This window comes from Anabrus simplex, chromosome 5, assembly GCF_040414725.1.
Source record: "Anabrus simplex isolate iqAnaSimp1 chromosome 5, ASM4041472v1, whole genome shotgun sequence".
NCBI lineage: Eukaryota > Metazoa > Arthropoda > Insecta > Orthoptera > Tettigoniidae > Anabrus > Anabrus simplex.
In genome coordinates, this window is record NC_090269.1 from 135,357,161 (window position 1) to 135,382,516 (window position 25,356).

A 25,356-nucleotide genomic window follows, 5' to 3' on the forward strand; every position below is an offset into this window, starting at 1 on the left:
AATTCCTTTTCGAGTATGGCCAGCTAAAGGCAGGAAGGTACTTGGAATGAGGAGATAAAAGCTAAGTTAGGAATGAACTTGATTGAAGTTGTACGCATAAGCTGGCTTCAGTGGTGGGGTCACGTGAGGCGAATGGAGGACGATAGGTTACCTAGCAGAATAATGGACTCCGTTATGGGCGGTAAGAGAAGTAGAGGGAGACCAAGACGACGATGGTTAGACTCAGTTTCTAACGATTTAAAGATAAGAGGTATAGAAGTAAATGAGACCACAGCACTAGTTGCAAATAGAGGATTGTGGCGATGTTTAGTAAATTTACAGAGGCCTGCAGACTGGACGCTGAAAGGCATAATGGTCTATAATGATAACGTATGGTATTATTATTATTATTATTATTATTATTATTATTATTATTATTATTTTAAGAGGCCTACTATAGAATTATCAGTCCAAGACATTCTGACATACCACTGAATAAGAAATTCATTACAATTGTAACTTTTAACAACTTTATGATTTGATTTAATGAGAAGAAAATATTTTAGAAGAACACTGGAAGTTTGAACTTCAAAACATAATTATGAATCGTGATTCATATACCACAGAAAAAGTAATCTAGTCAAAGATAAAGCCAAAAATTCATAATGGAAGCGGTCCTAAAGTAAAGTTATTTTATAACTCAAAATAATATTGCTATGTCTTGAGATGAAATTGTAACTCAATATACAATAAACACTAGCTTTAAATAAAGGATATCTCATCTGTACCTTTAGTTTTTTTAAATGCTCACATTCATAGATAATTTTCAGTCAGTAACATCTGTTAATTGTTGAGATACTATAGTGATAAGGAACTTGCTTAAAAATAATATTTCCACCATTGAAATAGTCAGTAACTAACAGAACTTCAGAGTCCTTATTGAGGAAAAAAACTAAATACGAATGTGCCTGATAATTATACTGTAGTGCGGGATTTCCCCCCCCCCCCCCCCCATCATGAACACTTTCCCCAATTTATGTTTTGACTTGCTCATAGGGATCACTGTAAGTACATAGGCGTAATATAAGTTAAGATCTTCATTGATGTAATCACATTAATGAGGCTGAAAGTACAGGTTACATATTTCTTCATAATGGCTATGAGGGTATTTAGAGGTTGTAGTATGGATGAAATGGACAGAGAGTGTAAGTCTCTGGTAAGACCCCATTTAGAGTATGGTTCCAGACTATGGGAACTACAACAGGATGACTTGTTATGACAACCGGAAAAAATCCGAAGTAGAGCAGCATGATTTGTTCTGGGTGATTTCAGACAAAAGAACCAAAAACATACACGAAAATCAAACAGAACCCACTTTTGACTTTCATATATCTAATCCGAGATAAAGACAAAGTATGAGACATGAATCTGAAGCGTATAGATAAAATTGTAATTTTATTATATGAATGTCAACATGGCCGAATATCCCGAAGCAGGTCAATAAAAATAGAGTCTTAAGACCTAACCATAATTAATGTTAAGAAACTAGGAAGTAACAGATGTATCTGAAGTGTGAGCAATCTTTTCTTCAATTTCACAATGCACCATTAGGACATGGAAAACTCTTACAGCTTCAGTGAGACCCGAAATGTATAACTTTCCTATATTGCATAAATAAAGCTGTCTTTATATCTCTGAACATCTATGTTTATACACTAGATGGGTTTGTATTCTACTTCTTAAGAATTTTGTTTTCTATAGGCATTTATATCAGATATGTAAATGTCTTTTGATCAATTTTTACAGGTCAGTGTAAAACCACAATACGTATATTTTTTTTATTTTTACACTAGTTGGTGTATTTTGGTGTTAATCTTCAAAGTAAAAGTGTAAACACTGCCAAATTTATAACAATAGACCCTTGAATTAAAATAAATTTGTTTTACATTGGACTACTGTATTTATTGTTCAATTTTTAAGATGTTCAGTGCAAAACAGAATCATCTGCAGATGCATGTTTTACACTGAAAACTGAAGGAGAATTCACTCACCTTCAGCGCACAGCCACATTAAGAATCTTTAGAAAACTTCAAAACCCTATTTCTCAACAACATTATTTTTGCTGATATCGTACTCTTGCACTGGTATGGTGATATTAATGTCCTAAACAATGTGTGACAAAATACCCAATTAATTTATAATATTTCATAATTTTCCCCTTTTGATATTTAATAAAGATGACATTACACACTTAAGAGTTACGTAAGTACAAAAAATTACAGTGTGTTTATGGTAGAATAGAAGTGATTTGTACATCAGATATTTATTTCAGGAATTTTTAAATACAATAACTTGTCAATAACAAAAACCACACAAGACTTACCTCATAATTTGAGTTGGTATATTGGCTGGTATGTTGTCTTGTATATCTGAAATAAATGGTCTTAGGTTAGAAGAAAGTTAAACTCATATGACCAACTAAAATAAAGTGATCTGAGGTTAGAAGAAAGTTCAACTCATACGACCAACTAAAATAAAGTGATCTGATTAATGATTTAGGTTCTTTCATATCTATTACTATTACCTAATGAATCTCTTGCAATATTCATTATTTATTTCTTGTAAATACAAAACTGATAACTGATACAACAATACTTTTGAAAAATCAAACAAATCTATAAGTTTTGCAAGATTTCTTAGTTTAGGCTTGCTATTTTTTTGGTAGGATCAAAGGACTGATAAGCTCACTACTTAAAGATAAAATGTTATTTTTATTTATTTTACATTTCATAAATAAAAAAGAAAGTAGTAATGCATTGCCTTACCTCACATGATTTCGATAATACATATTTTTCTACCGTATAAAGGAGGATATTAATTTATAAAAGACCGGGCGAGTTGGCCCTGCGGTTAGGAGTGCTGTGAGCTTGCATCTAGGAGATAGTGGGTTCGAACCCCACTGTCGGCACCCCTGAAGATCATTTTCCGTGTTTTCCCATTTTCACACCAGGCAAATGCTGGGGCTGTACCTTAATTAAGGCCACGGCCGCTTCCTTCGCATTCCTAAGCCTTTCCTATCCCATCGTCGCCATAAGACCTATCTGTGTTGGTGCAACGTCAAACAAATAGAAAAAAAAATCATAAAAATAGCTAACTTATTTCAGGTCCACTTAGCCTACATGATTACAATTGAGGAGCTATGTAACTGAGATGGCGATCCCAGTCTAGGAAATCAAGAATAGCGGCCGAGAGGATTTGTCACACTGACCATGCGTCACCTCATACTCTGCAGGCTTTCGGGCTGAGCAGTGGTTGCTTGGTAGGCCAAGGCCCCTCAGGGCTGTAGTGCTATAGAGTTTGGTTTTAGTTTGGTAGCTAACTTATACATGATAAACTGGTATATTGTATCAAAATACTGGACTAACTGCCATTTGTACGTTCTTCTTCTTCTTCTTCTTCTTCTTCTTCTTCTTCTTCTTCTTCTTCTTCTTCTTCTTGCGTTACGGCCTCTGTAGGACCACGGACAGCTCCTTCATGGATTGCATTTTCTTCTTCTCCTCCCAGACCCTCTTCATCCTTTCTCTTCTTCTCTCCCGCTCTTCTTCCGAGATATTCAGTATCCTCTTCTCTTGTCTACTCCACTGGTGACTCAATCCTTTTCCTGTATCCATCCCTATCACTGATCTCTGGCATATTAGTCGGTATGTACTTGCTTCTCCAATTTTCCTTTTCTTCCACCTTGATCCCCAATTCCGACCAATCTTTCTGGAGTTCAACTACCCACTTGGTTCCTGTCTTTCCTCGTGTCCTCGCTGTTGTTTCCCATACTCTTTTCATCATTCTGTCCATACTCATCCTGATTACATGTCCCGCAAACCTTGCTCTTTTCAGTCTGATTTCTTCTGAGATTGTTCTCATGTTCCGGTATAGTTCTTCCCTGGGTCTCCTCATCTATCTCTCACCTCCTCTCTTGGGGCCTAGTATTTTCCTCAATATTTTTCTCTAGTTGTTCCGCACCATTTCTTCCTAGTGCTATTGTCTCAGCAGCATATAATACAGCATTTCTCACCGTTGCCTTGTAATGTCTAATCTTTGCGTCTGTAGATATATTCTTTTTATTGTATGTATCTCTGGTCGTACAGAAGGCTGATCGCATCTTCTTTATCCTCTCTGTTATTCCCTCATTGCTCCTATTCCTTCCTGTTATAAATTCTCCCCGGTACTTGAATTTGTCCACCTTTTGCACGGTGCCTTCCAGTGTTGTCCAATCCTCGGTAGTATTCAATGTCTTTGTCTTGTTGTAGGCGGTCCTCAGTCCTACCCTTCTGGCTATATTGCTTAAGTTGTTGAGTTGTGTCTTTGCATCTTCTTATGTCTCACTTACTATAGCTATGTCGTCCGCAAAGGCTAGACAATCTACTTAGGCCCTATTGTCCTTTTTGTCCCCAACATGCGTCTTTGGTATTCCCATTGTCTCATTCATTGTTCTCCTCTGCTTGATGACTTCATCCAGAGCTATGTTGAACAACGTTGGTGATAATCCATCTCCTTGTTTGACACCAGTGTTGATATCAAATTCTTCAGAGAGTACTCCTCTGAATCTCACCCTTGCCTTTGTGTCTGATAGAATTTCCATTATGAGTTCATGTGTAGTGCCATACACGATCTGTACATGGTCTGCAAGTTTCTCAAAAATACTGGAAGCCAAAGAAACACTGAATACCAAGTGCATTAAAGAGGAGAAAACTAAAGCAATTTTATGAAAAAACAACAACCTGAATACCCAGATGACAATAAACAGCAATGGTCAGTACTTAAACCAGTTGTACTCTCACCCTGTGAGGAATCTGTATGATTCATCAAAAGGAAGCATCAATAACTGTTTGATGAAAATGATAGTGAAATTCAAAGCTTCATAAACAAAAACAAAAAAAGGCATAGCAAAATTCAGATGCAACAATACTACAATACCAAGAAGACAAAGCTGAAGTGCAGAGGAGAACTCAAACACTCATGAACCAATGGTGGATTGAAAAATCACTTGAAATGCAGAATCTAGCCAATAGCAACAATACTTACTTCAACACCACCAACGTATTTTGTTGATAACAGAAATATGTTTTATTTTGAAATCCACTCCAAAGCAGCTATCATCACTTCTTTGAATATTTCACCATTTTCAAATACGAGTAAAATATGTGAGAAACTTTAAAGGAGGCAATTGTTGCATTTGATGATAGCTTGTTTGGTAAAAACTGACTGATAAAATTAATTTCAAATCACTAACTTTTCTTTTACTTGTTTCTGAATCCACATCAAAACTATCGTTATAAGATAGGTGAACTATATTAAAGTGCCTCTCGACATCGCTTTTATTGGGAATATGAGTGCAGATCAAATATAAACAGGAATTATTTTTTTAAATTTATTGCATCAACCAAAAAAAAAAAAAATATACACATATAGAGATTGTAGTGTCCTGCCTTCGATACAAAGTTTCTCCATCGGATTGGTAAGTTTTTGATTCTGTCCTGATAGAAAGAAGAGGGATGTGTGCCAAGCCAGTTGCGCACAAACTCTTCTACACTTGCATCATCATCGAACTGCTGTCCTCCTAGGTCTTGTTTGAGTGGTCCAAACAAATGGTAGTCACAGGGCGATAAATTTGGGTTGTACGGAGGATGTTCTAGAGGTGTCCAGTGAATTTTCTCCACCTTTTCCCACGTTAAAGTGGCAGTATGTGACCTTGCATTGTCAAGGAGAAGAATGACTTTTCAGATCAGTTGCCAGCATCGCTTATTGTGATACGCAGCTTTTATTTCATCCAAAAGGCGAGAGTAATAGGCTGCATTAATTGTTCTTTGTTCGTGAAGGAAATCCACCAGCAAAATACCTGTGGAGTCCCAAAAAATGGTTGCAAGCACCTTTCTGGACCTCCTTCATCTGTTCACCGCCATTCCATGCTTGCTTGCTTTCTTTGACTCTGGGATGTAATGATACACCCAAATTTCATCGCAAGTCACAATACGATACAAGAAATCCTCTCCTTCCTCCTTGTAGTGAGGCAGGAGTCTCTGACACAAACCTCCTAGTGTAAAGTTTTTGGTTCCTGGTTGGAAAGACGAGGAAATCAACTGGCAAATTTTCTGAAATGGAGTTCATCTCGGATGATGGTTTAAACACTTCCGTAACTTATTCCTATGGCTAAAGCAATATGTGAAATTTTTATTCGCCCATCTTCATCAATAATGTCACGAATGGCAACGATGTCTGCAGTGATGCTTGTCTGTGGTCTCCTCTCATGAGGTTCATTTTCTACGGCTTCTTTTCCTGCCACAAATTTTTTAGCCCACTCATACACTTGAGTCTGCGAAAGTGTTTTTTCCCCAAATGGTGCACGAAGCTGTCTCAAAATTTCAGAAGGTTTTGTGCCCTCTTTTGCAAGAAATTTTATAATGACGTGTTGCACAACAGACATGTGCACCTCTTGCTCACTCATGACACACTGAAACAGCCCAGCTCCACCATTGTTCATGCACGCAGACCCCTTCTCCAGACACCCCCAACCAAGATCCTGGCAAAGCCCCGCCTCAGAATTATTACTAACAGCAGCGGTACATTCAAATTCCCGTTTATATTTGATCCACTTTCATAGATACACTGGTGATAGTAAATATACGCATTTACTTGTACAAAACAGAACTGCTGCTCCCATTCATTATTTATTTATTTATTTATTTATTTATTTATTTATTTATTTATTTACAGAGTTTACACCCACATTGGAGCACTTAAATCAGACTACAACAAATTTGTTTTCCTTTTCTTCTCCCAAAAAGTCTTGAGTCTGGTTGACCTGGCTGCCCTCTCCGCATCCGTTATAACATATTGCTTCCTCTGTACAGTGGTCAGAGGAAGCCTGATGTATTTATTCTTCAAAATACTTTTCTCGCCTCTGTTTTCTATGGTTTGCATGGTAATATTCAACTCCTCCAAATCGCTTTGAACTTCTGTACACCAATTGCTTTTTGATTTACTATTCCAAAAGTAATTAAATAATTGTTTTAAAACTCTGTTATCACTTAGTCGAAATATATGACAAAAAAAGGCAATTCTTCTTTTTCTCATCGTATCTGTGATGGACTCTCTTTCCCGATAGATAACCTCATTCGGCAACAATCTCCACTGTCCATCCACCTGATGTTTCTTGTTTATGATCGTCCTGAGTATCCTTCGATCAACTCGTAAGCGTTCTGTTGTTGATCTAGTATTGAGTTTAAATAATGTTTCACAAGCATAAGTTGCTTCTGGTTTAATAACAGAGTTATAATGCCTAAATTTAGCATTAATCAAAAGACATTTCTTTTTGTATGTAGGCCAAATTATCCGTTGTGCCTGCTTCAGTTTATATATTCTGCTCTCTATTGATGGTTTTTCATTGCAATTCCAAGTGAGATTTTCACCCAAATATTTAAATGTACTTACAATTTTTAATTTGTTTGAATTTGAAGTTCTGAAAGTAGGCATTATTTTTGTTTTATCATACGAAATTTGCAATCCAACTTTTTTCGCTACATTTGCAAGTTCTTCCAATTGAACTTTAGCCTCTTCGAAACCATTTGCCAGTATCGCAAGATCATCTGCGAATGCCAAGCAATTTAGTTTGATATTTTTTCCAATTTTGACTTTTGGAGGACATACCTTAGTCCACTCTCGCATGACCTTTTCCAATACACAATTGAACAATAATGGCGAAAGTCCATCTCCCTGGCGGAGGCCTGTTGTAATTGCAAATGATTTAGATAACTCATTTCTGAATCTAACTTTAGATTGAGTATTCTTAAGAGTCATACCAATCAGGCTAATAAGTTTGGAATGTAGACCAAATTCCTGAAGGACATTCAACAGTGATTCACGATGTATACTATCATACGCCTTTAGAAAACCAACGAACGTAATAACTAAATTTTTGTTTCTAGATCTATGATGTTTCATAATCCATTTTAAACTGATGATTTGGACAGGGCAGCTTCTTCCTGGACGAAATCTACCTTGATATTCCCCTAGTTCACAGTCAAGATGACCCTGTATTCTGTTATAGATAATCTGAGATAAAATCTTATATGTAATATCCAATAATGATACTCCCCGATAATTATTTGGATCAGATCTACGGCCCTTTTTATGCAATGGTTGAATTATTGCCATATTCCACTCTTCAGGCATTGTAGCAGTATTCCAAATATCTATGAGATGTTTATGTAGATTCATTGTTAAAATAATTTCTCTATTTCTCTGAATTCTCTGTCTCTTGTTATTACTCACTCTTGAAACAGAACTGCACTATCTGTCACAACATAAAAATACTGACAATTGCGTGCTAGCCAATATGCTATCGTAAGGCAGTCTTGCCAACCCCGTCTCTACCCCCATCACTATAAGGCAAAATCACAGCCTTCCTGATCGTTTTGCTCGTAGAACACTAAGGACAGTTCTATAACGGAGTTTCAAATTGGTTGGCCAATGAGGACTGCTTAATAAATAAACTTAAATAATTCATATTTATCAAAGGAAACTATGACAAAAATTGCACAGAATTACAAGATATAAGGCGGGCAACAAATACCTTGCCGGAGGGCGCCATCGCACCCGCAATCACCGCATTGCCGACCCCTGCCCTAGCTAATAAAATCAAACTCTCCTTAGCACGACTGTCTACCGTTACTAAGTAAATTGTTCTCCCAGTCCGGTAAGAGGTCTTGCCTCATTTTATTCTGTGCTTTTTCTATCACAGCCTCACTTGTCTCTTCTGTCTTCTTAGCCAGTGTTCTCAATTGATTACCAAATGATGCCACTGAAATTTCATATTTGTGCTCACAATTACTACCTGATGACAAGGAAAACTCTTGTTGGGATATAAATAGACAGCAACATGTGTCAAGTCAGAAAATCTATTGTTGACAGGCGATCATCACAACTTAACATAATATACTTCTTCAAATTTTGCTCCAAGCTCACATCAGAATCCATTACTCTACGGACATCTGTTTGGAGATCTCAACAGTTACTCTAAGGGATTCAAGAGTTCTTTCTGAAGCAAAAATATTCTTATTTTCACATAGGTCATCTCTCCTTTTCATAAAGGTTTGATTTCATATTGAATCGTGATAGAGAGGCCTTGTTGGTGAAGAAGTGTTTAATACATCAATGAGGCAATTTAATTCCCCAATAAAAGTTCCTGTCAGCTCATTTCCTTGCTGGTATAGTAAGTTTAACACGTCTATTAGGCATTAGGTCATTGATTTCAAATCACTCTGATTTTATACAAGAAAGTTTGTACCACTTGCAGCAGAATTACCTACCAAACAACTGAAAAGCGCTGAAATAGAGAGGGGTCTAATTTGCAGACGTTTTGTGGTAGAACTTTCAAACTTGCACAGTTATGGCAGTTATCCATTTCAAAAACTTGCCAATAGAATTTAAAGTCTACAACTCTATTACTGTAATAGGCTTGCCTTTTTCCATAGAAATCATTTTTGATGCAGGTAACTGCATATACAGAATATGAAAAGGCCCAAATCTCCTATTTTCATCACGGGGTTTGAATGAAGTGTGTGACTTTCCATTCTTTCCCATTTATTACCAGATATTTCCACACCTTTCACTAGAGTGACTGTCTGAGGTTAGGTGAAACCAATAATTCTTGCAACAATTTGATTCATATGTGAGACTACATCACCACCATCATCACCAGGTATTACGCCGAGTGGCCTGTTACGGTCTCGATCGATCTCTTACTGGGGCATCCAACAGAATAAATTGTTCTGGGCTGGTATTGTCAGATCTGCTTTGAGATTCTTCTGGGGCATGGTTCTTCCAGTTATTTTGGTATTTTCCTATGAATTTTAACATGAGTTCTACGCCTCATGAATCTCATCTCAGCAGCAGTGATTCAGGATTTTTCTCTTTTCCTAACAGTCCATGCTTCACTTCAGTACAGGAGAACAAGTCTGGCTAGTGTTCTATAAAGGCGTAGTCTTGTGTTCCTCTGGACTATGAACAGTTTCATGACTGAATTGATAATACCCATGGTTTCATTAAATTTTGTAATTCTGAATCCAATATCGGTATTGCTAAGTGGTATCTGAAGTGGTTTGTTCTACTGACTTATTATTCGGTATAATTTTACAAGGAACTGGTTCTTTACCTTTGAAAGTGAGTGTTTTAGTTTTTTCATTTGAGATTTCCATGTTCTAGGTGTGCATTCATTACATGCCAAGCTTTTCAAAAAATAGTTGTTCAGTAAACAACTCTGCTATAATTAAACCGATAGTGGAACAAACAAACTTTTCACTCACGCTCACAGTCGTGGAACCCGCAATATTGACGGAGACTCTAGAAATTACATCTTGCAGTATGAATGCTATGGCTCAACTCAGCGGAGGGTTAAGTTTCACACAAATCAGAATTAATTTGGCTTTCCTAGTTTTCCAGGTAAATAAGTAAATAAACAAAGAACAAAGAGAACTTTCATAATATAACAAATCATGGAAGATATAGCTCAAATATCACTCTTGTTGGAAAATGAAGACAAAAATGGCTGATACAAACTATTAGATGGAATAAAGTTTGCACTGGAGGTAAGCGGTATATAAAACATAACTCACCTCATTGATTCTGGCTCATAGTTGGCATTCCGTCTATCTGTATCATAATAGCTAAGTTCTTCATCCTGGCGACGAGATTCAGGTTCAGAGTCATGTTCTGAGGGCACTTGTCGACGAGGAGGACTCTGCTATGAAGAACATACCATTATTGCCATTATTAAAAGGATTCTATTATTTACAATCAATTCTGCATCAATGAAATAAGAGAAGGAATGAGTGAGACATTTTCTAGTCATTAATTATAACATGCTTTTAGAAATGTTTATTAACCATAAGTTTTTACCAAAATAGACATAGCTATGTTCTTAACCTCTCCCCCCCCTCCGGCCCCGTCCCCTCTCAAGTCTTCAAAGGTTCAACATTTAATTTTTTAATATGTTAGAGATTGTTTTAAGATCCACAAGGAATAACATGTCTGTGTACTTTTATGAATTTCTACCTAAATCAAAAAGTGAAGCTGATGTTTAGTCAATCTAAATGAAACCTGTATACAGATTCATCTAAGAATACACCTCTGTTAACAATTTCAGATTTCTGCTTGCCATAGATTTGGCTGGGCATCACACATATACACACAGACAAATAGTTCCAGATGTTACGCACTAAATATTGTTCGTGTCGAGGACCGAAAATGGCTTCCTGTGCCATGGACTTTGACTCCTTGACTTGTATTGCCTATCTTGTGTACATTGCCTAACGACAGTGAATACATGCATTTAAGAAATGAATACTGAATTTTCACGACCGCATTGTATTCGAAACAGATTTTTCAACCTATTAGGTCGTGTTACGTACATTTAGTACGATGTGTGTTGAAGAGATGTTAAGTACAGAAAAAAATGGCCAAGCGGACACCAGTGGGATCCGAACCCACAACCTCCCGATTTTGCGTCGGTTGCTCTACCAACTGAGCTATGGTGGCCTAGGCCATCTTTGTTCTGTTGGAAAGGATCTAAGCTACAGGTCTGGCACTACTGCCATCACACTGTAGAGTGCGTTTAAATCGTCTGTTGAGGGCCAAGTCAGTAAATACTGAAGTTTCATGACCTCATTGTAATCAGTGTTGCCAACTTATATTTTCAAAATCCGCTAAATACTACTAAAAATCCACTAAAATTCCGCCAAGAAATCCGATCTCAAATAATGAGCAATAAAAATGAGCATTAATAATAATAATAATAATAAAAAATAATAAAAGTAAATGTCTGCACTCACCTGATCTGTGAGTTTCACTGGGATTAACCCCTGCCTGCGAGCCGGCGAGCTAAACCTTGTAGGCGTTTTACTGCCGGGTGAAAACTAGGAATCCCCTACCTCAAGGGCCACACACAGAACAGGCCATTTCATAAAACGGTCTTCCTTCATAGCATAAATATAAATGCTACTCTCTCACAGTTTCATTATCTGTCATCATTTGTCAACTAAGAGACAAGTACCCATTCCCCACGCATTACAAATTATGATACCATGATCTCGTAACATCAGATCACAGTCTAATATATATATATATTTTTTTTGGTATTTTGCTTTACGTCGCACCGACACAGATAAGTCTTATAGCGACGATGGGACAGGGAAGGGCTAGGAGAGGGAAGGAAGCGGCCGTGGCCTTAATTAAGGTACAGCCTCAGCATTTGCCTCGTGTGAAAATGGGAAACCACGGAAAACCATCTTCAGGGCTGCCGACAGTGGGGTTCGAACCTACTATCACCCGAATACTGGATACTGGCCGCACTTAAGCGATTGCAGCTATCGAGCTTGGTAGTCTAATATATATTAGACTGTGATCAGATCCAAATAACTTTTCCTCATGTGACTGCTAGCTCCTGACAAGAAATACGGAATAGCTCGAAGACAGACTGGAGTACAAATTTTTAAAAAAACGTAAAATGGATCAAACACTAAATTCCGCTATAACAAATCTAGAATTCCGCCAAAAATTCCGCTGTCTGCTAAATGATATATTTCTCCGTTGACAGTCTTCTAATTCCACCAAATTTAGCGGAAAAACCACTAAGTTGGCAACACTGATTGTAATCGAAACAGATTTTCAACCTATTCGGTCGTGTTACGTACATTTAGTACGGTGTGTGTTGAAGAGATGTTAAGTACAGAACAAAAATGGCCAACCGGACACCAGTTTTTACTGTGGTGGACAAAATAAAAATAAATACATTATTTCATTATTCATACAGACACGAAAAATAAACAGAATAACTAATTCTTGATCTGTGGGCACACGCAGAATGAAGGCGATGCCATTATATAGGTAGAAAGACAAATTAAAAAGCAAAGAAAACTGGCCCAATTTATAATCCACAACAGTAGCAAGACTAATTAGAACTGCCAAGAAAAAGGGGCGTCCTTTTGTTCTTAACGAGTTAGTTCATTCAGATTTTGTTGATCTAAAATGACTCAGTGGAGAAATGGGTTGTGCTAAGGTTCTGAAAGGTATTGAGGGTAATGCTTTTGAGATTTCCAGAACAAAAATTGTGAAATTTGATCAATCAAAACCTTAATTCAGCTTCAAGTACTCTTATGAACAGTCTGATTTTTATGAAGTTGGAATTTTAACTACAAATAAGAAAGACGGGCTTCTCTCTTTACACAAAACATATTCGAGACCATTTCCTTTGAGTGAATGGAAGAAACAAGATTGTTTGTTCCTAATTGCTTCCAAACATATTCCGCAAACGTATGCACCTTTCTTCTCTACCCTGTAATGAAGGAGGTAAGACTGCTGTTGCACCCATACAAGACTGTTTTAAACATGGTCCAGTTTGGCATAATGTAGAATAATTTATTTTTAATTATCAAAAGAATTGAAAAAATATCTGTACGATTGTTATGTTGTGTTAAGTACTTCTTTTTTTTTTTTTTTACAATAATGCAGTTTATAGTGTTGTTTACTAGTAAATAGTTTTTGCCTAATTTGATTTTCCATTGTCACCAACGATATTGGGATATAAGTAAGAAAACATGATTTATTTGTAGGATAATAGCTTTTGTACATGCATTTTGTAACATTTTGCATTTAGCTGCAGTTTAATTGTAAGATTCTTTTAAATTTTCTTTTTGTTATTGGCTTTACGTCGCACCGACACAGATATGTCTTATGGTGACAATGGGACAGGAGAGGGCTAGGACTGGGAAGGAAGCAGCCATGGCCTTAATTAAGGTACAGCCCCAGCATCTGCCTGGTGTGAAAATGGGAAACCACGGAAAACCATCTTCAGGGCTGCCGACAGTGGGGTTCAAACCTACTATCTCCCAAATACTGGATACTGGCCGCACTTAAATGACTGTAGCTATCGAGCTCGGTAATTGTAAGATTAAAACTTCGTTGTAATGTGGTTAAATTTACCTAAGATTTTGAAAATATTAATTTTTTTCTTGCATTTAAATTCCTAGAAACCCTGCTTTGAATGTGAATTTGTCTTGGTGCAAGTTATAACATTTAATATAAAATTGTGAATGCTCTAACTTCACACTGTTGTATGTACTACTTTGAGACAGAACTAAAATTTGATACATTGTGCCACAAGAAAAGTGTCATAACTCCACATGGGGTTATGTAAACGCGGTTGAAGGAGGGTTAAATTTATTCAATCCTCACTATCTTTACTATATCCTCATTTGTAAAGGTGTTACACATTTATGTACACTTTTACAGCTACATATAGAGTTAAATGACGTGGCTTTATGTTGCAGCATAAGAACGTCAATTTTCTTTTGCTTCTCCTGTAAAATGTAGCATTTCTGAGTTGTGTCACTTTTCTTGCGGATGAGCGACATATCAACTACTCTGTGGAAATTAACGAAGTGCAGTAACATGTTGCCAGAGGTCTCCATACGTACACAGAAATCTGATGTGAGGTCAGAACGACTATAGCGCCAAATGGGTCTGACCCCACAAAACGAGGCAGGTGAAGGAACGGGACAAAACAGTGTGAGTCAATCAGCGAGCTGTTACGGTGCACTGTGGTGATGTTATTCATTACAACATGGCCTGGAGACAACATGTAGATGACTTCGCATGGGGGAGAATCATTGGGAAACTGGAAGAAGGATAAAGTGTGACGAGTGTAGCCCAGGAGTTTGGTATTGCTCACAGCATTGTTTCACGTGCATGGAAAGCATTCCAAACCACAGGCTCTGCTGTCTAAAGGAGGAGAAGAGGGGGCGACCATAGTCAACGACAGCAGTAGATGACCGCTACATTGTGCATCAGGCAAGAAGAGACTCACTTCAAACAGAAGGTGCAATTGCAACCACATTTAACAGGATTGCAAGGCACCCAATCTCATGCTCAACAGCAACTACATGGGGGTGGTCTGTTTGCCCGACAACCATTACGTTGTGTTCTGCTGACACCCTCACATCAGCGGCACCATTTGCGATGGTGCCAAGAGCGTCGGGTCTGGACTGACAAGGAGTGGGGTCATGTGCTCTTCTCAGATGACAGCAGATTCAGTCTGAGTAGTGATTCTGGACGTACCCTCACCTGGTGAGAGATGGGAACACGTAACGCACCCAGGAACATTGTCGAACATCATCATTTTGTTGGTCCAAGTGTTATGATGTGGGGAGGCATAATGTTGCATGGGCATTCTTACCTCCTAACATTTGAACGGGGTACACTCACCGGCCAACGTTGTTATGACAGTGCATTTCTTCCCCATGTGCATCTTTTCAGGGGTGCAATCGGCCCTGACTTCATTTTTATGGACGATAACACACTACCGCATTGAACAGCGCAGATGGAGGAACTCATGGAACAGGAGGATATTCAGCAAATGGACTGGCCTGCCCATTCCCCTGACTTAAATCCGATCGAGTACATGTGGCACATGTTGGGCAGATGTATTGCAGCATGTTCACATGCACCAACGACCATCCAGCAGTTGTCAACTGCGCTGGTGGAGGAAAGGAATGCCCTACCACAAGAACTCCTTACCGATCTTGTGGCCAGCATTAAAACACATTGCAGAGCACGCATTGCTGTACGTGGTGATCACACACCTTTTTAAGAACCATGTCCCTTCTTTTGTGATGTGCAGGGGACCATCATGTAATTTATTGTCTCGGTATAAAAGTATAATTTCTGTTCCTCTCATCGCATATTCCTTTCAGTTGCCTACCGTACCATACTGTAGCAGTTCTTCCGATGTGTGGTTCATGTTTCATCCAGCTATGATATATTGATATTGTGAGAGGCAGCGATACCGGATCAGGTAAGTTTCTTAAATTGTTGCAGTAAACTGCGGAAGTATTGGTAATAAAAAGGCAAAATTTGAAAACTCAGTTGATGCGAGTGACCCTGATATAATTGTGGGAATGGAAAGTTGGTTATCGGATAATATATGCAAGTCAGAAATATTCAGGTCAAAATTTCTAATGTTTAGACGGGATAGAGGATAAAAAGTGGGAAGAATTTTCATTTGTGTTAGGTCAGAGCTAAGCAGTACATTAAAATTTGTTCTCAATGACAGCAAAATAATTGGGGTGGAGCTAAATAATGCACCCAATAAACAAAATATAGTCATTATTGGAGGTTATCGCCTGCCAAAATCAGGTTTAAACACGATCACTCGTTTTTCAGAACTGATATGTGCAAATATAACCTACGGGAAAAGAACTATAATTGCAGGGGATCTAAACCTACCGCCAGTAAACTGGGCTAGGCTAGATCAACTTTTGTGGAGGGGGGGACGACGACGACACCTATCACAGGAAGCAGTTAACGTATTAGTATGGAATAATGGCTTTTCCCATGTCGTTACAAAGAACACGCGTAAACGCACACTTTTCGATTGTTTTAAATTATTTTTGTCAGACCGGATGACATAGTTATATCCCGTGATGTAATTCAGGGAATTAGTGACCACAGTGCAGTGATACTTGATCTCCCTTGGGAAACTTGTAATACGAGGCACGTAGGCATTTCTAAAACTATTTGGTGCTATGCGAGGGGAAACTCTGTAGGTTTTCAAAACTATCTGAGGTTGTGTTATACTAATTGGCTAAAGGAGTACAAGGGGATGAATGGCATTTGAGAGAACTTCAAAACCATTTTAAATACTGGACTGAATAAATGTGTTCCCAAAAGGATAATTAGGGATAATTCAGATCCACTGTATTATACCGTGACTATTAGAAAGCTTAAACGTAAGACTAGGAGAGCATTCAACAGAAGATATAGTAACGATGCCAGTGTTCTCCGCAGAAATTTTCGGCAGCTGGGCAGCAGGAATAGGTAATAAGAATAAGTAATAAGAAATTAATACGATAAAATTTAAATTTACTCCCCTCAGGGCACCGACAATATCAGACAGGTGAACATTAACTGCAAAATTGAACTATTTTAGTGTTATCAACTGATCACGAATCACGACCAAGACACGACTATTTTGAACTTCTAGTGTTCTACTGCTCCTTCATAATCATGTAACACTGAGACTTACCTCTCGGTTGCTGTGGAAAGCCATACAGGTTCATGACATCATGAGGAATAGAGTACTCGCATGCGATTCCATACTAATCGAGTCGCTGCTCGCGCACGGTATTGTATACATGATAGTCAAGCTAAACATTTAAACTCCGATGACATTGATGCAATTATGCTGACAATAATGAAGATTTATCATTTAAATAAGAAAGTTACAGAATTTATATTTAAATTTAGAATATCCAGTGACTCAGATATGTATTTTTTTTTTTTTTTTGCTATGAGCTTTACGTCGCACCGACACAGATAGGTCTTATGGCGACGATGGGATAGGAAAGGCGTAGGAGTTGGAAGGAAGCGGCCGTGGCCTTAATTAAGGTACAGCTCCAGCATTTGCCTGGTGTGAAAATGGGAAACCACGGAAAACCATTTTCAGGGCTGCCGATAGTGGGATTCGAACTTACTATCTCCCGGACGCAAACTCACAGCCGCGCGCCTCTACGCGTACGGCCAACTCACCCGGTCAGATATGTATTAATAGTATGCGACTAGCACATATCTAGGTTATGTTAGCAGGGCGGTCTGTAAAAACAGCCCACTAAAAGGACCTATGGAGAACACTGGATGCGTGCAAAGCAGAGTACGGAGATTTGGTGAAGCTTTTGCTAGCAGAAAAGAAAGTGGCTGAAGAGAAGTATCTTGACAATATCCTAAATGAAAAATCGAAATTCCTGGAACCCTTTAAAAAGAAAATATATACGAAGATTGAAGGGAGAGAACAAGTCAGTTCCTTCTCTTTGTATAGGAGGGAATTTATTGGCGACAACAGATATAGATAAAGCAGAAGCATTAAATAAGCACTAAGGAAAGGTTTTTAATTCAGGGATAATTTTCCGAAAACAAATGATTTCCAAATTAAAGCTTCATTATTGCATAAAGGTCTTTCTGAACTCAGAAGTAAATCTTGTGAGTCAGATTCTATTTCCTGAGAGGTACTTAAACTCGGGGCTGAAGCGATCCTACCACATTTAATAAGGATCTTTAATATACCACTGAACAATACAAAGTTTCTAGAAGAATGGAAATCAGCCATTGTAATTCCTCTTCACAAAAGGGGGGACAAGAGTGACTTGAATAACCACAGACCAGTAAGTTTGATGTCAATCGTATGCAAACAAATGAAACAATTAATAGTAGATTATTACTGGGCGAGTTGGCTCTGCGGTTAGGAGCGTGCAGCTGTGAGCTTGCATCCGGGAGATAGTGGGTTCGAATCCCACTGTTGGCAGCCCTGAAGATGGTTTTCCATGGTTTCCCATTTTCACACCAGGCAAATGCTGGGGCTGTACCTTAATTACGGCCACGGCCGTTTCCTTCCATTCCTAGGTCTATCCTATCCCATCGTCGCCATAAGACCTACGAATTGTGGTGCGACGTAAATCAAAATAGCAATCTCATTCATTTCATTTCATTTCATTATAGAGTGTTATGCCTTTCAGTATTCAGTCTGCAAGCCTCTGCGAATTTACTAAACGTTGCTACAATCCTCTATTTGCAACTAGTGTTGTGGCCTCATTTAGTTCTATACCTCTTATCTTTAAATCGTAAGAAACCAAGTCTAACCATCGTCGTCTTGGTCTACTTCTACTTATCTTACCTTCCATAGCAGAGTCCATTATTCTCCTAGGTAACCTATCTTCCTCCATTCGCCTCACATGACCCCACCATCGAAGCCGGTTTATGCGTACAGCTTCATCCATCGAGTTCATTCCTAAATTAGCCTTTATCTCCTCATTCCGAATACCCTCCTGCCATTGTTCCTACCTGTTTGTACCAGTAATCATTCTTGCTACTTTCATGTCTGTTACTTCTAACTTATGAATAAGATATCCTCAGTCCACCCAGCTTTCGCTCCCGTAAAGCAAAGTTGGTCTGAAAACAGACCGATGTAAAGATAGTTTCGTCTGGGAACTGACTTCTTTCTTACAGAATACTGTTGATCGCAACTGCGAGCTCACTGCATTAGCTTTACGACACCTTGATTCAATCTCACTTACTATATTACCATCCTGGGAGAACACAACCTAAATACTTGAAATTATCGACCTGTTCTAGCTTTGTATCACCAATCTGACATTCAATTCTGTTGAATTTCTTACCTACTGGCATCAATTTAGTCTTCAAGAGACTAATTTTCATACCATACTCATTGCACCTATTGTCAACTTCCAAGATATTACACTGCAGGCTTTCGGCACAATCTGCCATTAAGACCAAGTCGTCAGCATAGGCCAGACTGCTTACTACATTTCCACCAAACTGAATCCCCCCCTGCCATTTTATACCTTTCAGCAGATGATCCATGTAAACTATGAACAGCAAAGGTGAAAGATTACAGCCTTGTCTAACCCCTGTAAGTACCCTGAACCAAGAACTCATTCTACCATCAATTCTCACTGAAGCCCAATTGTCAACATTAATGCCTTTGATTGATTTTAATAATCTACCTTTAATTCCATAGTCCCCCAGTATGGCAAACATCTTTTCCCTCGGTACCCTGTCATATGCTTTCTCTAGATCTACGAAACAAACACAACTGCCTATTCCTCTCGTAGCATTTTTCAATTACCTGGCGCATACTGAAAATCTGATCCTGACAGCCTCTCTATGGTCTGTAACCACACTGCTTTTCATCTAACTCCCTTTCAACTACTGATCGCACCCTCCCTTACAAGATGCCAGTGAATACTTTGCCTGGTATACTAATCGATGAGATACCTCGATACTTGTTGCAATCCTTCCTGTTCCCTTGGTTACAGATAGGTGCAATTACTGCTTTTGTCCAATCTGAAGGTACCTTACTAACACTCAATGCTAATTTTACTACTCTATGAAGCCATTTCATCCCTGCCTTCCCACTATACTTCACCATTTCAGGTCCAATTTCATCTATTCCTGCTGCCTTATGACAATGGAGTTTTTTTTTACCATCCTTTCCACTTCCTGAAGCATAATTTCACCATCATTTCCCTCCTCCCCATGAGCTTGGCTGTTTGCAACACCACCAGGATGACTTCCTTTTACATTGAGAAGATGTTCAAAATATTCACTCCACCTCTCCTGTGATTCCCCGGGATCTATTATGAGTTCACATGAATTACTCAAAACACTGTTCATTTCCTTTTTTCCCCTCCCTTCCTAAGATTCTTTATTACTGTCCAGAAAGGTTTCCCTGCTGCTTGACCTAGCCTTTACAGGTTGTTACCAAAATCTTCCCATGACTTCCTTTTGGATTCAACAACTATTTATTTCGCTCTGTTTCTTTCATCTACGTACAAATCCCTGTCTGCCTCGGCCCTTCTTTGGAACCATTTCTGATAAGCCTTCTTTTTACGTTTACAAGCTGCTCTCACTTCATCATTTCACCAAGATGTTCGCCTTTTCCCATCTTCGTAATCTATAATCTTCATTTCCGTATTGACGAATTACACAATTAAAAATAGGAAAGAATTTCCACCAATCAATACTTTTTTTTTTTTTTTTTTTTTGTTGCTTATATTAAGCTACAGGACCGGTTTTGACCCCATATACAAGGTCATCTTCAGCTGAACCATGAATACATATTTATATGATGAAGCTTTGATTAAATTGCATTGTCAAAGGAATGTTATATGATCATGTGCATTTAGTCACATACAATAGTAAGTACATATTCAAATTTACACACATAACCTTTAGACATTCCTCCAACATAATATCTCTCATAGCTCAATCTTATCTTCCACAGATAAATATAACACCATTGCACAGCTACAAATGGGAAAGGAGCCATTACTTTGAACCCAATTTTACGGACGCCACAGGACAACAAGATTTGATTCTAACATAAGGCAACATACATAGCAGAGCTGAACATATTTTAGCCGAATTTTATCCATACATCTGGCAACCTTTTTTAAAATTGGAAAGTGTTTTATCCCACATGAAGACTAATCTTTTACTCATGCAATTTTACAACCATATCTTTTAAACTCCAAGAACAGCAGCTGAGTGTACAAATGTAAATGAGACTTACAATACGAGAGTTGATGAATTGACCAACAAGCAAGATACGAATGTTTATGTGCACTAAATGTTTTTTATATATTGTATTTTATCCTGTACATATATATAAGTTAGTTTAAGTGAAGATATGTTTTATACACTCATTTTAGGACCTCAACATAATATTTTAGACATACAGTTGCAATATTGTACATACTGACATATATGCCAATTCACGAAAAGACATGCCCCATTTGTATGTGACTAAATGCACATCATCATATAACATTCCTCTGACAATGCAATTTAATCAAAGCTTCATCATATAAATATGTATTCATGGTTCAGCTGAAGATGACCTTGTATATGGGGTCAAAACCGGTCCTGTAGCTTAATATAAGCAATTTTTAAAAAAACAAGTATTGATTGGTGGAAATTCTTTCCTATTTTTAATTTTCCCATCTTTACACACAGTTGTTCCTAAGCATTCCCTTTCTGTTTCTACTACAGCATCCCTGTATGCCATCCATTCACTTTCTATATCCTGAACCTGCTTACTGTCTACTGTTGGAAAGTTCTCACTAATCATATCCATGTACTTCTGTCTAATTTCCTCATCCTGGAGATTTTCTACCCTTATTCGTTTGCAGACAGATTTCACTTTCTCTACCCTAGGCCTAGAGATACTTAGTTCACTACAGGTCAGATAGTCTGTATCATCAAAAAATCCACAGAAAACTCGCATATTCCTAACAGATTTCCTGAATTCAAAGTCTGCTAAGATATAGTCTATTATGAATCTGGTACCCCTAGCCTCCCATGTGTAGCGGTGAATAGCCTTATGCTTGAAGAATGTATTCGTAACAGCTAAACCCATACTAGCACAGAAGTCCAGCAAACGCTTCCCATTCCCATTAGCTTCCATATCTTCCCCACATTTACCAATCACCCTTTCATATCCTTCAGTTCTATTCCCAACTCTCGCACTGAAATCGCCCATTAGCACTATTCTATCCTTGCTGTTGACCCTGACCACGATGTCACTCAATGCTTCATAAAATTTGTCAATTTCATCCTCATCTGCACCCTCACATGGTGAATACATGGACACAATTCTAGTCCTAATTCCTCCAACTGACAAATCTACCCACATCATTCGCTCATTTACGTGCCTAACATAAACTATGTTACGTGCAATGGTATTCCTGATAAACACCCCTACCCCAGACTCTGCCCTTCCCTTTCTAACACCCGTCAAGTACACTTAATAATCTCCTATCTCTTCCTCGTTATCTCCCCTTACCCAAATATCACTTACTCCTAGCACATCCAGATGCATCCTCTTTGCTGACTCAGCCAGTTCTACTTTCTTTCTTCCATAAGCCCTATTAATATTGATAGCTCCCCACCGAATTCCATTTCGTTCGCCAAGTTGTTTCCAAGGAGTCCCTTGCCTGTCAAATGGGAGTGGGACTCAGTTACTCCCATAGGTCCGAGGCTTGCTTAAAATGTTCTGAGCTCGGTAAATTCATGAAGCAGGATGCTACCCTACTTACACATAGTCCAAGTGAGGATCTCTCCTCTAACGGTTATGGACCACCGGTGAATTGTATAGTCCTAGCCGCCTGAGCACAAGGAGGGCCATGACTCAGAATATGTCCGAGATGCCCACTCCCATTCCATAGCAACTGGTATCCCGACTCTCAGGACCACTTACTAGGCCACTCATCCATTGCCCATGGTTCACAAACTAGGACATGACTACAGTAACCCACAAACATGAAACATCAAAATAGCAAAAAAAATTAGTAGATTATTTGAGGTTAAAATGAGACTCTTCTGGAATGATATTTAAGGGGCTTTTGGGGAAGGCTTCTCGTGCAAAAGTCAGCTCTGTTCCATATGTCAAGATATATCGGATAAGCTTGACAGTGGGTCAAGGATTGGCGCAATAGTAATTGAAATTGCTACGGCATTCGATCTTGCGCCACATGACATCCTCCTTAACAAGTTAGCGCGTAAGGGCATTGACATCCGAGTTGTGAAATGGATACGAGAACTCCTCAATGGGAGAAACACTGTCTCCTCCAACAAGTGTTTTGTCTGGTGTGGCTCAGGGTAGCATTATCATACTTTTCATGAATGATATGCCTGATTTGATAAAATTCGAAGTGCGCCTCTCTGCCAATGATTGCATCATATACCAGGAGATAAAGACAAAGGAGGACGAACTATTGCTTTAGCAGGATTTAGATACAATTGAAACATGGGCGAGTGAAAGTCGAATTAAAATCCACAGCGGAAAAAGCAAGAAATTGTGTTTCAGTAAAGAGAAAATGACAGGAAAGAGGGATTACAAAATTGGAGGGGAAAGTGTTGTTGAAGTTGATAGTTGTAAGTACTTAGGTGTTACTATTGGAAAAGACAAACTGGTCAGAGCAAGTGGAAAATGTAGTTAGGAAATCCTGCAGATTGTTACATTTTATTATGTGGAATCTCAAGAAAGTTAATTCTGGTGCCAAAAGTAAAGCTTATAAATGCTTGGTAAGACAGATTCTCGAAGATGAATCTGCGTGCTGGGATCCGTAGAGGGTGGGTTTAATAAATTCCCTAAAAGTTCAAAGAAGAGCGATGCATTTCGTAACCGGGAATAGGAGGAATACCACTAATTGGGAAAGTTTTGAATCTAGAAGAAATAGAGCTCGCCTGTGTGGTCTTTATAAGAGCTATACGGGAAGGGCTGCCTGGAGTAGTATTAGGAATAGGTTAGAACCTCCCTCGTACTTATCGAGAAATGATCATAAGCATAAAATTAGGGCCAGAAAGCAGCATATGGGAGTGGGCAAGTTTTTCTTTGTAAACAGGATCATAAGGGACTGGAATAAATTAGGAAGGTTATGCCGAAAGTTTTTAGCAGTGTGTAAACCGTAATTCTGAGGACAATGGGATTATTTTCATTTGAAAGAGCGATGTTTTTAGACCTTAGAACATGCGCGCACAACCCCTCCTAGCGGTAGTTCCTCCACAGTGAGGGAAGAAAGCACAGGCAGTGCTGAGTCAGACACGATGCAAGATGGATCTGTCGCGCCACAATTTTCGAGCAATGACTTTTTTTATGATTATGAAAAGAAATTAAGTGCCGAAGAATGCCATTCTTCTTTGCTACGCATTTTTGGTGAGGCTGCGCCTTCTAGAGCCACAGTTGGAAATTGGTTTCGCGAGTTTTCAAGGGGTCGGCAGTCAATTGAAGATGAACCTCGTCCCGGTCGCCCAGCAACAGCTGTGGTTCAAGAAAACATTGATGCTGTGAGGGAAATGATCAAAGCAGATCCATATCTTACATTTTGTGAAATTGAAGGGACCTTAAATATTGGGTCAAGAGCAGTGCAGACTATCGTTCACGATTATTTAGGCCCTACCAAGAGATTTGCCCGTAGAGTGCCACATTCCCTGACAGAAAGCCAAAAAGAGGAGAGAGTAGACTGGTGTCATTTCATGCTAGGAAAATTAAATTGAGGGCAGTCCGAAGACACCTACAATATCGTCACAGATGATGAAACATGGGTCTACCATTATGACCCTGAAACGAAGAGACAGTCTTCTGTGTGGTGCTTTTCAGGGGAGGAACCACCCACAAAAGTTTGACGAAGTCGGAGCTCCGGAAAGAAGATGGTGGCAACTTCTTTTTTTTTAAAACGAAAATGGGGCATCTCACCTCTGTGACCTTGGACACACGTCGTACAGTCAATGCTGAATGGTATGTGAATGACTGTCTTCCCAAAGTCTTCGCCACCTGGAGGTCACAGCACCCAAAGTCCAAGAGTGGGCACCTTCTGCTGCATCACGACAATGCATCTGCACACAGGGCTGCCAGAACAATGGACTTTTTGGAAAGGGAAAAAGTGCGAGTGTTACCTCACCTCCAATATTCACCTGACCTGGCCCCATGTGACTTCTTTCTGTTCCCTAAGACCGAGGAAAAAATACGTGGGCAGCAGTTTTCGTCAAATGAAGAGGCCACTGCAGCATACGAGAGTGCACTAAGTGACATTCCGAAAGAAGCTTGGACTGAAACGTTTTCTAAGTGGTTTCAGAGAATGGAAAAATGTATACGTGCTAATGGGGAGTATTTTGGAAAGTTGTAATTGTTGTTTTGCAAATAAATTTTTTTTTCTCACACTCTGCTAAAAACTTTCGGCATAGCCCTCATACCTGCAG

General features: G+C 38.7%; 1 protein-coding gene and 1 non-coding gene across 2 annotated transcripts in view; both read right to left on the reverse strand.

Moving 5' to 3' along the window:
* Positions 1-25,356, reverse strand: part of LOC136874690 (cilia- and flagella-associated protein 410) — a 366,316-nt gene that overhangs the window by 95,860 nt on the left and 245,100 nt on the right. The window contains exons 5-6 of the mRNA XM_067148329.2: positions 10,647-10,774; positions 2,363-2,408 (exon numbers count right to left, since the gene is read on the reverse strand). Coding sequence (XP_067004430.1) covers positions 2,363-2,408; positions 10,647-10,774 — 174 coding nt within the window. The remainder of the gene's footprint in view (positions 1-2,362; positions 2,409-10,646; positions 10,775-25,356) is intronic.
* Positions 11,493-11,568, reverse strand: TRNAL-CAA (transfer RNA leucine (anticodon CAA)). The gene has a single exon. It is a non-coding gene; the product is annotated as a tRNA-Leu (tRNA).